This window comes from Astatotilapia calliptera, chromosome 16 (assembly GCF_964374335.1).
Source record: "Astatotilapia calliptera chromosome 16, fAstCal68.1, whole genome shotgun sequence".
Lineage (NCBI taxonomy): Eukaryota > Metazoa > Chordata > Actinopteri > Cichliformes > Cichlidae > Astatotilapia > Astatotilapia calliptera.
This window is the reverse complement of record NC_137437.1, coordinates 18,352,899-18,367,028: the sequence shown is the minus strand read 5'-3', so window position 1 is coordinate 18,367,028 and position 14,130 is coordinate 18,352,899. Positions and strand designations below refer to the sequence as shown.

At 38.3% G+C, this 14,130-nt stretch overlaps 2 protein-coding genes across 2 annotated transcripts in view; both read right to left on the bottom strand.

Moving 5' to 3' along the window:
* The window catches only part of LOC113008451 (uncharacterized), a 38,125-nt gene extending 31,098 nt beyond the window's left edge, over window positions 1-7,027 (bottom strand). Inside the window, exons 1-6 of the mRNA XM_080290333.1 lie at window positions 6,754-7,027; window positions 3,574-3,864; window positions 2,299-2,562; window positions 1,704-1,802; window positions 1,292-1,342; window positions 560-697 (exon numbers count right to left, since the gene is read on the bottom strand). Coding sequence (XP_080146459.1) covers window positions 560-697; window positions 1,292-1,342; window positions 1,704-1,802; window positions 2,299-2,562; window positions 3,574-3,864; window positions 6,754-6,802 — 892 coding nt within the window. The 5' untranslated portion in view covers window positions 6,803-7,027. The remainder of the gene's footprint in view (window positions 1-559; window positions 698-1,291; window positions 1,343-1,703; window positions 1,803-2,298; window positions 2,563-3,573; window positions 3,865-6,753) is intronic.
* Window positions 7,028-7,285: 258 nt separating this feature from the next.
* Window positions 7,286-13,616, bottom strand: klhl6 (kelch-like family member 6). Its single transcript, XM_080290334.1, has 7 exons — window positions 13,223-13,616; window positions 12,977-13,142; window positions 11,078-11,527; window positions 10,746-10,983; window positions 10,131-10,333; window positions 8,314-8,527; window positions 7,286-8,095 (listed from the first exon to the last, which is right to left on the bottom strand). Exons 1-7 carry the CDS (start codon window positions 13,477-13,479, stop codon window positions 7,797-7,799), a joined length of 1,827 nt encoding a protein of 608 aa, XP_080146460.1. The 5' UTR covers window positions 13,480-13,616; the 3' UTR covers window positions 7,286-7,796.
* Window positions 13,617-14,130: the final 514 nt, after the last annotated feature.

Here is a 14,130-nt window from a genome sequence, read left to right as displayed (position 1 = left end):
CCACAATTGACAATCTGATAGACTCCATGCGACGATGTGTTGCACTGCATGAGGCAAATGGTGGTCACACCAGATACTGACCGGTTCTGGGTCCCCAGACCCCCAATAGCGCAAAAAACTGCACATTCCAGGGTGGCCTTTTGTTGTGGGCAGTCTGAGGTACACCTGTGCACTACTCATGATGTCAGATCAGCATCCTGATGTGGCACGCCTGTGAGGTTGGATGGATTATCTCAATATGGCAGATGTGCCCACTACCACACATTTGGACTGATTTGTGACCACTGTTTGGGAGGGATGGTTATATTGTGTATCTGGAATGAATTTTAGGTCTCTACGTCCATCCCATGGGGAATGGGAGCAGTAACAAAGGTGTTGCGTTTATATTTTTGTTGAGTGTACCTATATAAGATTTTGCCTTTGTTACAGCATTTAAGAACACTTTCTAAATCTAATAGAAACAGTAAAAAAAACTAGTAGACAAGTCTGCTTACAGCCCAAAATAGGTGTATAAAACATTCAAAATCAGAGAACTGGAACAACAGTGACGAACCTTTACCTTTACTTTCTGTCGTGCCCAGGTCCAGCTCGTTTTGTTTTTCATCATTGTGATCAAAATTGTGATTCTTTACAATTTCTGCCAAACGGCGAAGCGGTTGGGAAGAGGGTATTGTTTCTTCTCTTTGAAGAAGAGGCTCTGATGGTTGATCAGATGCATGATTAGATGTATAATTTGAAATAGATGAACATTTTTTAAAAAGTAACTTACTGATAAGAAAGAAATGCATCCCAGAATAAAGACCTTTTGTGTATAATGTTAATTAACAGTTAACACAAAACCAAAATTAAAAAGGAAAAATAATAATTTTCTTCCAGGTAACTTCTTTAATTTTATCTCAACAATACTGAAATAATCAGGTGAGTATCCCCATTAGTCTAGTGATAGAAAGTTTAATTTATCATTTCCTAATTTCCTTTATAAATTTATATTTATTTATAAAAAGAATTTATTTTTTTTTTAACTTTTTTTCTGGGTTAGTTCAAGTAAAATGTATGTTATTAATAAATTCCTCTAAAATCAAAGATAATAGGTGATATTGAAGTGATAACAGGTTTTAGGTCTGTTTGTTGCTCAGAACACCACAGCACGCTGCACACTGCTTAACTGTCCCATGTCAATGAATTGTAGAAGTAATCATTAAATTCATGATGTCAAAAATATGCAGAGCTAAAAAAAAAAAAAAAAAAAAAAAAATCACACACACACTCAAGATTAGACATTTGTCCTTACTACTATGTGGCTGTTGTTCCACGTCTGTTTTCTCCTTTTTTGCAAAGCATGCTGGAATCAAGAAAGAAGAGAAATAATAATAAACAAGGAATGATTTATTTCATATGGTGAACTATGAAGGTTTAAGTCACTAAAATGTGGAGCTTTTCAACAGTACTCCATATAAATATATTTTTAAACATCCAATTAGTATTTTGATCTCCAAATAAAAAAATAACATCGGTCCCAGAGAATGTATTACACTATCAAGTCAAGTCTGTTAACCTTAGGTTAAACACAGGATACACAGTATATTCTCTGAATCTAACATATATCCTGTGTATCACTTGGTTTTCTCCATGTCATGATAAGTTAATATTTTTGGACCCATTCTCTCAATAAGTTTTCATTGCTTGTTGTTGCTTTATTTTACCTTTATGCTTTACTGCACAGAACACTGCGCCCAAAACACACAAGAGTATTACTATCCCGCCAATAACCAGTCCAGTAATGAGTCCAGCTGAGGCTCCAACTGCACAGAAACACAGAAATCCAAATAGAAGAACTTCTCTAACAGCCATACACAGTTCCAATGCAGTTATATTTCCATAAAACCAGAGATTTTAGACAACATGAACTCTACAGTCTCCCTTATCAATGACCAAATGGATATGTATATACATTTTTTAAAATGCAATTAATAAAATATGTATTTTTCCATTAATAAAATTGATAACACAGTAGGATGTGCCCTGTGCACATCATTGTCCAGCTTTATTGTTATTTATATTACAGTAAAGTTAACAGAAAACTGCATTCTTTGAAATTAAAGTTACTGCTATTATCAGTGCAGTAGTGTAGGTGTTGTTTCAAACCAGTGGCCTTTGGTGGGATAAACCCGACCAAGGGTCGTAACACACTGATTAAAGCAGTTTGTATAAAATAGTTTCAGAAAATAATCCGGTTAAATGCCCTATTCCATCACATTAATTATAAACATATAGTAGAGCTAATTAGTAAAACCTTACCAGGGTAGCAATCCTTTGCAGTGAATGTAGCTATTTCTTTGGACAATCGGTTGCTCGCAGTACAGCTGTATACTTTATCATCATGTTCTGTCCCTAGAGGTATCGATAATATCTGGCCAGGTTGAATTTTTCCAGGTTGGCTCCACTCGTAGTTTAAGGATTGTGATGTTTTTGCAGAGCACTTCAGTGTGGCTTCACTTCCAGATTTGTCAGAGCTGCTGCCATCGCTCATGTTACAGGTTATGGTGGGCTTGGTTACTCTGTCTATATACATACATAAATACAAAAAAGCAAATCTGAAATTAAAATATATTAAAAACAAATCATCCAACAATATATATATTGCATGAACTATATTGCATTCATGAATTAATACAATCATCGTGTTACTGTCAATTATCCAAGTGTGAAAAGGGCTAAGTCATTTCAAGCTGATGTTTGTTTAATAATGGCGCTGAGTTTGAAATGTAAACTCATCTATCAGTATTTGGTTTGAGGCTGAGGAAGTTAAGGCTGGACTGGTTTGAAAATGCATAATAGCAGCTTGTATATGACACTACCTCAACATTAATAGTTGGACTTATAATCCAATGTAAATCAAGTATATACTGTGTTAGGCTGTTTAGCAAATAACTAAAGCTTTCTAAAGGGCAGAGTCTCTCTGAACCAAATATGAGGATAATAAAATGCATGATAAGTGACTAATTAAGAGATAAGCTGTTGTTATCATGATGAGTTGTGGGATGTTTTGGTGGAAGCACCAAGAGCTTTTATGCTTAAGGTACAGTGCAACAGTACAAAAAACATTCACCAAATACAAGCTTTGCATTCATAATCCTTCAGAATAAAAGCATATGTATCGTATTTTTTACAGTTATGAAAGTCAGAAGCAGAGTTAACAAATTGGTGTTCAGCTGGAAATGTAATGTAGTTATAAATAGAACGAATAAATTGCCAGAATAGGTAAAAGAAAAACAGCTAAATAGTTTAATTTGAAATCAGTGATGTACAATCAGTACAGTCTAGAAACTCCACACCACTGATGCTTTGTTTTATAAATTGACTCAAGTTTTTTTCTTTTATAAATTACTTTTATAAATTACTGTTGAAATTACTTTTATAAAAAACTTTTGAAGTTAAAATTTTAAATATTACACACAATAATAAAATATATATTCATCAGTGATCTGTTTCTTCTGTTCAACAAATCAAAAAACTGCACTGACCTTGGATGCCACTGTTAGTTGTTAAAAAGGTAGTATAAAATGAACTTACCTAAGACCTTCAATTCAAAGTTAAGACGATTCAAACCATCTTTCTTTGCTGCATCCAGTTGATATTGTCCACTATCACTGTGTGTCAGTTGGTTGATTTCCAGGTCTGCAGAGTGCCAGTCGAGAGTGATCCTCTTTTGAAATGGGTTGTATTCAGTTTGCTCATTGCCATCAAATTGTACCACTTTATTCCCATTATGTTTCCACAGAATGTCATCAGGGGGGAGTGTGAAATCTGTCCTGAAGGTGACTGTCTCACCCAGGAGTACATATTGTGTTGATTGCCCAGAAACTAGAAACAGAAAACAGAAAAGTGAAGAAAGATGCAAAATACAAATAATTTAGACTAGTATGACCAGTACATGCATGGTGACAGCTCAGTGTCAAGACTTCAGCAATAAACACCAAGATGCTAGTACAGTGTAATACAATTGTATATGATTTTATATGATCCATATATAATTGAATCTCATTTTATTAGTTGAAATATTTTATTTAATACCTTTCAATGAAAGTTTTTAAATAGTACTTACTAGAAGTATCAGTCAATGATGGCGTTCAAAAGATAAATTGTTAAAAGAGTTAAACAAGATTTATTAAATAATATTATTAAAAAAAAGTCAGCATGTAAACTTTACAAAGTTTACACGCTGACTTCTAAACATTTTACAGTGAAAGGAAGCTAAAAAAAATGGACATATCTATAAAAACAGATGTAAGGACGTGTTATGTGCCATAAAGATTGCTCTGTCAATGTAAACGAAACCAGACACCAGATAAGAATGGAAGATCAAAAATACTTTTGCTTAAGAAATCAGGAACTTTTAAAAGACTAATACTGGAATGCTTAATGTCTAATGTTTCTTAAATGAAAGAAATGAGGCTGAATGGGTTTCAATATGTGAGACTTAAAAAATTAAAATCCTGGTCAAAAATAATACCAAAGTTCTGGACTGATCTAAAGACTGACCTCCATTAGCGGTTGATACGGGCGACACGGGCGGTTGCACGGGGCGGCATCGTGGTGGGGGGCGGCATCACGGACATCGGCAAAAAAAAAACCCAAAACAAAACAAAAAACAATTGCTCGTACTCATGCTGCCCCGATGTCATGCCAGCGCATACTGGGAATGGCATAGGCACCGATCAGTTTTCTATCGCCCATTTGCTGGGAGTAAGGGCGCCCTTCGTTTGCGAGGTGCGCCTGCTGCTTGCAGCACAGGGAGGAGAGGGCGGGGCAGGGGGATTCTCTGGCTGGCTGGAGCAGTATCTAATAACCAACTCGCAAAATAAAACAAAATAAAAACAAACCAACAAACACGAAAACACCAGACATTATGATACAGACTTATAATTTGCACCGATGTTTTTTTTTCGAAATTCTATACGAAAAAGTGAGCGTGAGAGGCCTCGGTGCGCCTGCTCGCTGCTGAAGTCAAAGTAAACTTTATTGTCATCTCCGCTACATACAGTACAGTATATACACTTTAGGACTAGGGGTAAAGGTATCAATAACAATTTAAAATTTATAATTTATAGTTTGATGCTTTAAAGTCTCACACACAACCCATCGAAAGGGGAGGACGGCTTTCTTCCAAATAGAAAACATTTCATTCATAGTGTTGTAAATCCAAGCTCATTATGTATTCATGATTTGAATCCTGGGTTGTGCAAAACCTCAGAAATAAGCCCTAGACAAAGTTAATCTGTGAACTAAGGTGTAGGTTTATTAGGTTATGTTGTGGTGATCCTCGGGTTGAGGGATGGGTGTTCATACTTGAGTGCAAAATTAAAACCAAGATGGACAAGAAAAGTTCAAAACCATCAGGTCCTCAGTTTAGAAAAAAGAGAAAAGAAGAGGAGGAGAAACGAGCAAAAGATACAGGTAAGCAGATGTGTCATTGGATAATGGCAGGTCATCCTGAAACAATCAGAATCAGAATACTTTATTAATAACCCCTAAGGAAATTATGTGGGTTACACCTGCTCCAAGAAGAAATGGTAAAAATAGTAACAGTAACAGACCAAACTCCAAACAATACATTATATTACAGATTTGAATATTAATTAGTCATTGTCAATTGTTGATTTGTCCTGTTCTCATTTTATGACAAATTATGATGGCTGATTGGTAGCCGTTTGCATACTATGCATACTCTCTCTCTCTTCATATGTGTGTGTATGTGTGTGTGTGTGTGTGTGTATGGGGGGGGGGGGGGGGGGGGGGGGACGGGACACATAGGGAGTGTTCACGGTGCCAAACAGGCTAGGACCTCCACTGCTGACCTCCATAGAGAAGCTGTTAAGGCCAAACACAAGATCCTCAGTTTTTCTCAGTTCAGGATTGAGATGCAGAAAACGTGATGACATCCAATTTAAAGGAGCAGTGAAGCATTCAGGGGTAGGAGAGGCTATTGAGGTCGTTAAGCTTAACATTCTCAATATATCAACCACTGCAATAAACATAAAAACACTAAGAAGTATCTCTTTCTATTTCCACAGTGATTAATGTATTGGTGTATTTTTCACTTCAGAAGGTCAGAAACAAAACAAGTTGTAAAAAATTGAGTTCAATACATAGTAACCAGGAGTGGGGGTGGGAGCAAATTTTAGCTACACAAATCACAGTCACTCCACAGACGTTTGTTATCTCTATGCCCAAAATGTTTCATACCTGCAGACTAGTCGATCTTAAAAAAAAAACAACAACCCTGGGCAGGAGATAAACATTAAAAAAAAACAGTAGGAAATAGCAGCCATACCTGAGTCTCGCCTTTCTCAATAGGTTTGGATCATGGGCGTTGAACACTTAATATGGCATACAGTATGAACAAATCAGTGTGCGCATAGTCTCCAAATCGCATACTAATTAAACGTTTAAACGTTTTCTTCGCGTTTAACTGCTCTGATTTAGTGCCAATTGCTGCTTTTACAACTTGCAAGCAGCTGGCCTTTGTGTTAATGTGTATAACTACACATTAATGTAAGCAACATTCCTGTGAAGCTTGTTTTTCACGGTATAAACGATGTTAAACTGTAAATTACAAGTGGTTGTGGCACACTGTGTTTAATCTCTGCCCGGTGTCCTCAGTCGGGCCTGTGTGACGAGGTCTGGTCACCAGTAGTATACATACACACAGAAAAGTATCGAACCTATCAAGTTCCGGCTATTCAAACTCACCTGTCGAGGAGGTAAGGATCCAAACGGCGAGGAAATAACAATAAATCATTTCTAAACCGTCTGAAAAGGCAGTAATGTCGCCGGTGTCCCTTATTTAGAGATACTTTCACTTTCTTCTGCCAGCTAAATCAGTCTCTTCTTATCGAACAAGTCTGTGTTGGCCCACAGCCTACCAATCTCTTCACAGCACCTGCATCTAAACCGAAACCTGCAGTTGGACTGGCTGCGAAGTCCCACAAAAACAACACGCAGGTGCAGAGTAAAGGTAGGACAAGCACCACCCCATCTAAATGTTTCCGGTACCTGGCGCGACAACGGTGACAATGAAACGCAGGTGGTTTTCAGGGCCCGTTAAAGAAGAACCAGGAAATAAATACGGCCAATAGTTCGTCTTTAAAAATATATGTCTTTGACTGTTTTCGTGTCTTAACAGTCGCATTGTTTTGACTTTCACAAAGTGTGGAACTCTTAATAACGACACGAGTACTTTTCACCACTTGATGGCAGCACTCACAAGGAAATGGATTACAGGTTCTGTTTGACATGTCAGTTTATTTGTTAATACGCAGGTAACCTGTGTTGCGTTCAAATACCATTGCATTTAATAAATCAGCATTAAAGTGTAGAGTTCAGAGTTCGTTTGCTAATTGAAAGCATAAAAGGAAAATCCAAAAGTTAATTTAATTGCTTTTGCATTGCTCTTTCCTTCATTTGCAACTTTAAATTTCTCTGGCAGTTAATAAGAAACTTATAAGATAATGATTTAGCAAATGTTTAATTTTCGTTTTTGTGTTTGTAGACTTATTTTGACCTGTTGTGACGTTGTAAGCCACACTTTTCTGAGAAAGCTTAACTACAAACGCAATGTTTTCAAAACATCATAGTCATTAATATATTACAAAACGGTAACAAAGATAAAGTAAACATTGTAATGCATGCAAAAAACCCCAAACATATTTCTTATCTTTGAACATGTTTTTACTCTTCATGCATAATCCTACAACCACTCTTAGCACCATAAGTCCTGTTCACAGACACCTGTGTCATTGGCTCTCTGAGGCAGGTGTTATTCTGTGTATATGTGTGTAGGACTTCATGAGGGTCACACTGCCATGGTGCGAGACTCCCATTGGTAAAACGCACTCCTCTGTCAAAACCCCCCGGGCGACATCCCAGCACATCACTGTGGAGATGACTTGGTTTTTGTTATCTCTTCCTCCAGTGATGAAAAGTTTGTTGTTACAGGCAGCGATAGCACAGCTTGCCCTCTCCCCCAGACGAGTCACAAGGGTCCAGGAATCAGATAGAGGAGAGTAGCAGTACATGGCATGCATGGCACCACCTGAGACCACAAAGAGAATTGGACAGATATCAAATTAATATACTATATCAGTACGCAGAATCATAATAAAAGTCTGAAAATACATTAAAGATATCAAAAGCAAAAGCAGTCGTGATGGAAAAGGCTCATGTCAATGTTACTGCAATATTCTAAAAGTTACATATAAATACCATTAACATTAAGTAAGTAAATGTACTTAGTGGGATTTGACAGCTTACCAACTACATAGATGCAGTTCTTGAATGTAACAGCATTAGTGCATTTAGTTTCAATGGGTATGGGTGCTTTCAGTTCCCAGCCGCCTGTCCCTGGCTCCCAGCATTGGACCCTATCGGTGGCCAGCTTTCCATTCGGCCCACCACCAATCACATAGATCCATCTGTCAAAGCTTGCAGCAGCAAATGAGCTCACACCTACTGCAAGAGGTGTCACCTGCAGTAAATAAGAGGCGTATATAAGTATGTCTGAATCAAAACAGTAAGGCAATTTAAAAAGCTAAAAGATCTAAACAAAAGACGCTAACTTAAAAATTATGTTAGCTGCAACTGATGATAGAACACCACAGGCAGGTGAAAGTCCAAAACTGAAAACTTTACTTTCAGGCTGGAGATCACACATAAGTCAGTTATTGAGGTAAATAAAATAGGAAAGAAACAGGCATAGGATCAAAAGTTAAATGGGATGGAATTTCTGAACAGGAAAAGAAAACACATAGAATACAAATGCAGATAATAGCAGAAAAGCCGAACTCTCGAAAGTAACATAAGTAACTTATGTGACACGTGAGGTATAGTAAAACCTAAGTTCTAAAAAAACTGGGCCACTATGTAAATTGTAAATAAAAAAACGCATTGCAATGATTTACAAATAGCACAAACCCATATTTTAATGTTTAAACTGAGAGATTTTACTATTTTGTCAAAAAAAATTTGTTTATTTTAAGTTTGAGCAACAGTTGTCTAAAAAGTCCACAAATGCTGTAAAATGTAAATCTGAAAGAAGATTTTGCAACAAAATGGAAAATAGAAGAGACAAATTCCAATTTGAAATTCTTTTTAGAACATATGGGCGCTGTGACCTCTGACTTATCAGCACTCTGTTCAAAAGCCTTCATCTCTGATGGTATGCTGGGGGCAATAGTGGCTATGGAAATGGCAGCTTACACAGATTGACACATGTTTTAGAGCAAAGTGTCTCTTCCAGATAGCCTTTTTTCACAGAAATTATTGCATATTTCAGCAAGACAATGCTAAACTGCAGCCTACAGCAGCATGGCTTCACAGTTGAAGAGTCAGTGTGCTGAACTGGCCTGAATGCAGTCCAGACCTTTTAGCAACTGCAAACATTTGTCAGATTATGAAATGAAAATTACGACAAAGAAGACCCTACACTGTTTAGCAGCTTTAACCCTCTATCAGACAAGCGTGGAGGAAAATTTTTTCCTTAACATCCCAACACTGGTGTCCTCAGTTCCCAGACATTTACAGACTGATGTAAAGAGAAGAGGAGATGCTACACAATCACAAATCTCCTTGCCCCAACTTTTTAAAAACACGTTGCTTTCATCAAATATGTTGCTTTTGTGAAATTCCAAATAATTTTATTTTTATCTCAAGATCTTACATGTCATAAGTTTAAACATGCAATATGTTTTATGTGTTCTGTTGTGAATAAAACGTGTTATTATGAGAGTTGCAAAAAATCAAATTCTGTTTTTATGTATGTTTTCCACACCTTCCCAACTTTTGAGGGGAACTGGAGTTGTATATACTGCACTAGGTTAAAGAAGAATATATTAGATGAGAAATCGCTCATCGAAGATGGTGGTGCAGAAAACTGGGAGCAACACCCAGAGTACATGATAAAAACAAGACTGTCCAAATAAAACAGATTTGAAAACATGAATTAAAATGCTTTTAAAATGCATTAAAATGCTGCGCAGGTTGAAGTTGTTGGTAATTCCTTTTTGCTTACTTTTTATTAGGAACTACAAACTATACCCTTCACATATATACAGTACATATATTGTGTTTACCTGCATCCAGCGATTATGAAAGGGATCATAGGCCTCAACACTAGAAAGCCTCTGAACTCCATCAAACCCTCCCAGTGCGTACACTTTCCCACAATGAACTGCCATCTTGTGTCTCCAGCGCCCAGTCGACAGGGGCTCGATTTGGATCCACTTGTCCAGGGCACCATTGTATTTCCAGACATCATGCTGTGTCTCCTTACCTCCTACAGCAACAAGACCATTAGAGAAAACTGTGATTATCTGTACAAATATTGCATTCATTCCAAAATACTGACATATCACCAAGTCTTTAGTAATAACTCTGCATAAGTTATCATGCTGTTTAAAGATGGAGAAATCCTGCGTGCTAGTCATAGCATTTACAGTCTGCGTGTTCCACTTAACTAGAACTGTCAGTTCCTGCGTTGGGAAACACCTAAAACCACAGCAACTGTTAGAGCAGAAATAATGTCACGACTTCCTGTTGTTTTGTTTTGTTCATACTATAAATTCCTAAATTCTCATTACATTTGAATACCAGTGAAGTGCACACTTCACGGGTAATAACAACAAGGAGCAATCGTCACAATTTCACAAGTGAAGCCTTTCTATGAAAAAAAGAATATGTTCACTCACCAGATATGTATACTTCATTGTGGAAAGTGACACAAGCAAATTCCACCCATTTTCTATTTTGGGACTCGTCCTCTAACTCTGTCATTGGCATCCTGGCGACCTCCAGGCGGCTGCGTCTGAGAGGGTCCAAACATGTGACAGTGGAAATGAAGCGTTCGTCTTTGGTGCAGCCTCCAATGATCAAGAATACTTCTGACAGAAAGTGCTGCACACGTGGTTTGGTTCGTTCTGAGACCACCTGTTAAAAAGGTCAAACATATATGAAACTTGGACATGAGACAAACAGTGATTAACAACAATAAAACACAATATGCCCAGCGGTTTATACTGACCTCCCTGCCAGAGAGATGATAAATTCGGGCCTCTTGCAACAAAGGAAAAGCTTCGCTGCACCGTCGTATCAGCTCATCTGACTCCACTTTCTCAACAAAGTATGCCGGCTCCAGCAGCGGCAACCGTACGTGCGTAAGCAACCTGGCCAGTGAGGGATAGCGTTCATCCTGCCGGGCTCTCACCCAGTGCATGAGTGCTTCAAAAACACACTCCTCACATTTCACATCCAGGTCATCCCTCTGCAGGATAGTCTCCAGAGATTCCACTGGCAGCTCCAGGAAGTCCTGCTGCTGGACCACTTGAGAGAATTGAGTAGTAATATAGTCCTGAGCTCTGGCGCGCAGGGCTGACAGGGCATGTCTGTCAGCCAGATTTAAGATGCCAATACAGGTGTCTAGCTGCATAGACTTGCTGAGAAAGCTAGAGCATGCATCTACCACACGAAGGAACTAAAGAGACAAAAAGAACAAAGGCATCGGTTAAAGCTATTTGTAGCTGATTAAGCTGCTCCAAATTGGCAATTACAGCTATAGTTGGATTTTAAGGGCTTAGAATTTTCTTGTTGGTAAACTGGCTGTAAATCAATTCTGTCCCAGTGCACTTCCTTTGTAAGCGATGGGGGACTTTTTCTGCAAAAAAATGCCTTCTAAAGTATAACACAGTCAAACATTTGTATGCAGTGAGTCCTCAGACGTCTGTCAGCGTCAGACCAAACAACTGTTTTCTTATTTGCAGCAAGAAAACAATCCAACAGTGGACAGTAATAGAATTTTGGACTAAAGAGGCCCACAGTTTTCCCCGGTGCCCACTTTGCTTATCTAATTGCCATAGCCTGAATTTATATAAGCTTTTGAAAACCTGCGTTTGAAATTCAACAGATTCGCTGTGGATATTTTTATCTATCACTTGCAGCAAAAGCATTCACAAAGCTCTTTCACAAAGCCAGTATAAAATGAGATACCTGATTAGTTTTTTTAAGGATATAAAATAAAATAAAATTTAGCCTCATACGATAATCTTAACCCTAACTCTTAACGTGATCTTAACCTTGCTTCTTAGTTACGCTGACAATCCAGCAAGAGTGCCTGAAGAAATTATCATCAAAATTTAACACCCAAAGCGTTTTTGCAAAAATAGAAGCACACAAACACAAACACCTGCCTCCTCTGCAGTGTGGCACAGCTGTGTAGTTAATTTAAGCCCTTATGGAAAAATGATCCTGAGTGTAAACAACTGACCAACTTTCACTTCCCTCTTAGCAAAACCAATTTCTCATTCAATCATGTGTTTGTTCCCTTTACGCAAGGAAAAAACTGAAGTAAGAAGCTGATAGCAGTTTCAAAAATTTAATTACAGTTCCACATCACAACACCAAATCCATCATCCCGATTAGAAATAAATGGTTTGCTTTCTGCTGCTAACTCAGCACGAGGCGTCTTCATTCCTTTGATGGCCTATTTGTTCCAACTGACTTTACATGCAGGTGGTTAAAATGTAAGAGATATAAAAAAGTTTGTATGAACCGATGGTGTTGATGGTTTAAAAATTCATTGAAAGAGATCGTTTCCAAAAGCCTTTTTCAAGTTAAACTCGACTAAAACAACTTTCAGTCAGATTAATTATAAATTTTATGGTTGATTTATTTTATGGACTTAAATTCAAGCTGTGCTGCCTTTATGTGAAAAACATGTTAAGGTCAAATGTCTTTGTAAAAAATGGTTCACTTGGTCTTTAAAGTCTAAATTCACACCTCGATTTGTAGAACTTTTTTGCCTCCGCTGTTTGATTTCACTACATCTTTACATTGGTGTTAAAAATGTCAATGACCTGGCACCAGACAATGATTTTGCAAAACAAAAACCCTGATTGAGCAACAAAGATCAGTTAAGCTGATTTACCTGAAACTGACTGGCAGCCTCGAGTATTCTCTGGACATTCGAGTGTGTGAGGAGAGCTCGGCTGGTGTAGGTATACTCCAAGAGACAGTGCATCGTCCCGCTGTCCAAACCTTTCATTTCCACACGTTCCTCATGACTCTCCTTGAGACCGCTGCAAAACATTGCCCTGTAGAGACCGGCCATAATTTGTGAGTAAAACAAGTAGGCCCGAGATCACGACACAGTTAAGACCAGATGATGATTTACCTGAAGTAGTGACTTGCAGCCGCCAGAATCGCTCTATGGCAAGCGAAGTCATGACCCTGAACGCGCAGTGTCACATCAGTCAATTCTCTGTTCACTCGTAGGGTTTCCATCCCTTTCTGGAGCTCCATGGGCAGACCTCCATCTTCCCAACGTAACTCACTTGGTCCTGTTACATTCCCTTTCTCCTCGTTCACGTTGGACTCCTCAGCGGGAAGCGGCAAAGGACAGTCTGTAGTCCTCTCCAGTGTGTCACTCATCTTTCAAACCAGCAGAGCTTCAAAACTCCCTTTCTGCAGAAGAGCAGCATGCAGCCACCTTCAGAAACACCTGCACACGCAGCCTAAATAGAAAGTGAACAAACATGTGTGGTTTACGCTTGCAGCAGTTCTTTTGCTTTGAGAAGTGGATTTGTGTTTTTTCCTGTCTTCTTCATACTTCCTATTCCTGTTCTGTAAGGGACATGCGTATGCATAACACTTCCCCTTCGTCTTCAGCTGAGTAAATTTCTCTCTAAGCTAGACAGTTTTTTTTGCCTTTCTTTGTTTTGTTTTTTATCACAGACAATGATGGCAGGTCTCTTCTATGAAAAAGATGACTGCAAAAAAAAGAAAAAAAGAAAAAAGAGAAAGAAGTCTGCTCAGCAGCTTAACCTAGGTGGGATAAAAGTATTTCATCTCAAACATAAGCGGAACGCTCCTGTGAACTCCTCATCTTGAGTTTTCTTGCATCACGCCATCACACTGGCGCCATAAGTCCAAGTTTAACTAGAAGGCTACCTTTTCATATCTAAACCAGCAGGTTGTATCATGCTGGGAAACATGAAAGATGACGTGCTTCCCATACGTGAGAAAGTCCCTCAAACCCCTAGAGGCATTCATTCACGACCATTTTGACGTATGCTAGTCTAA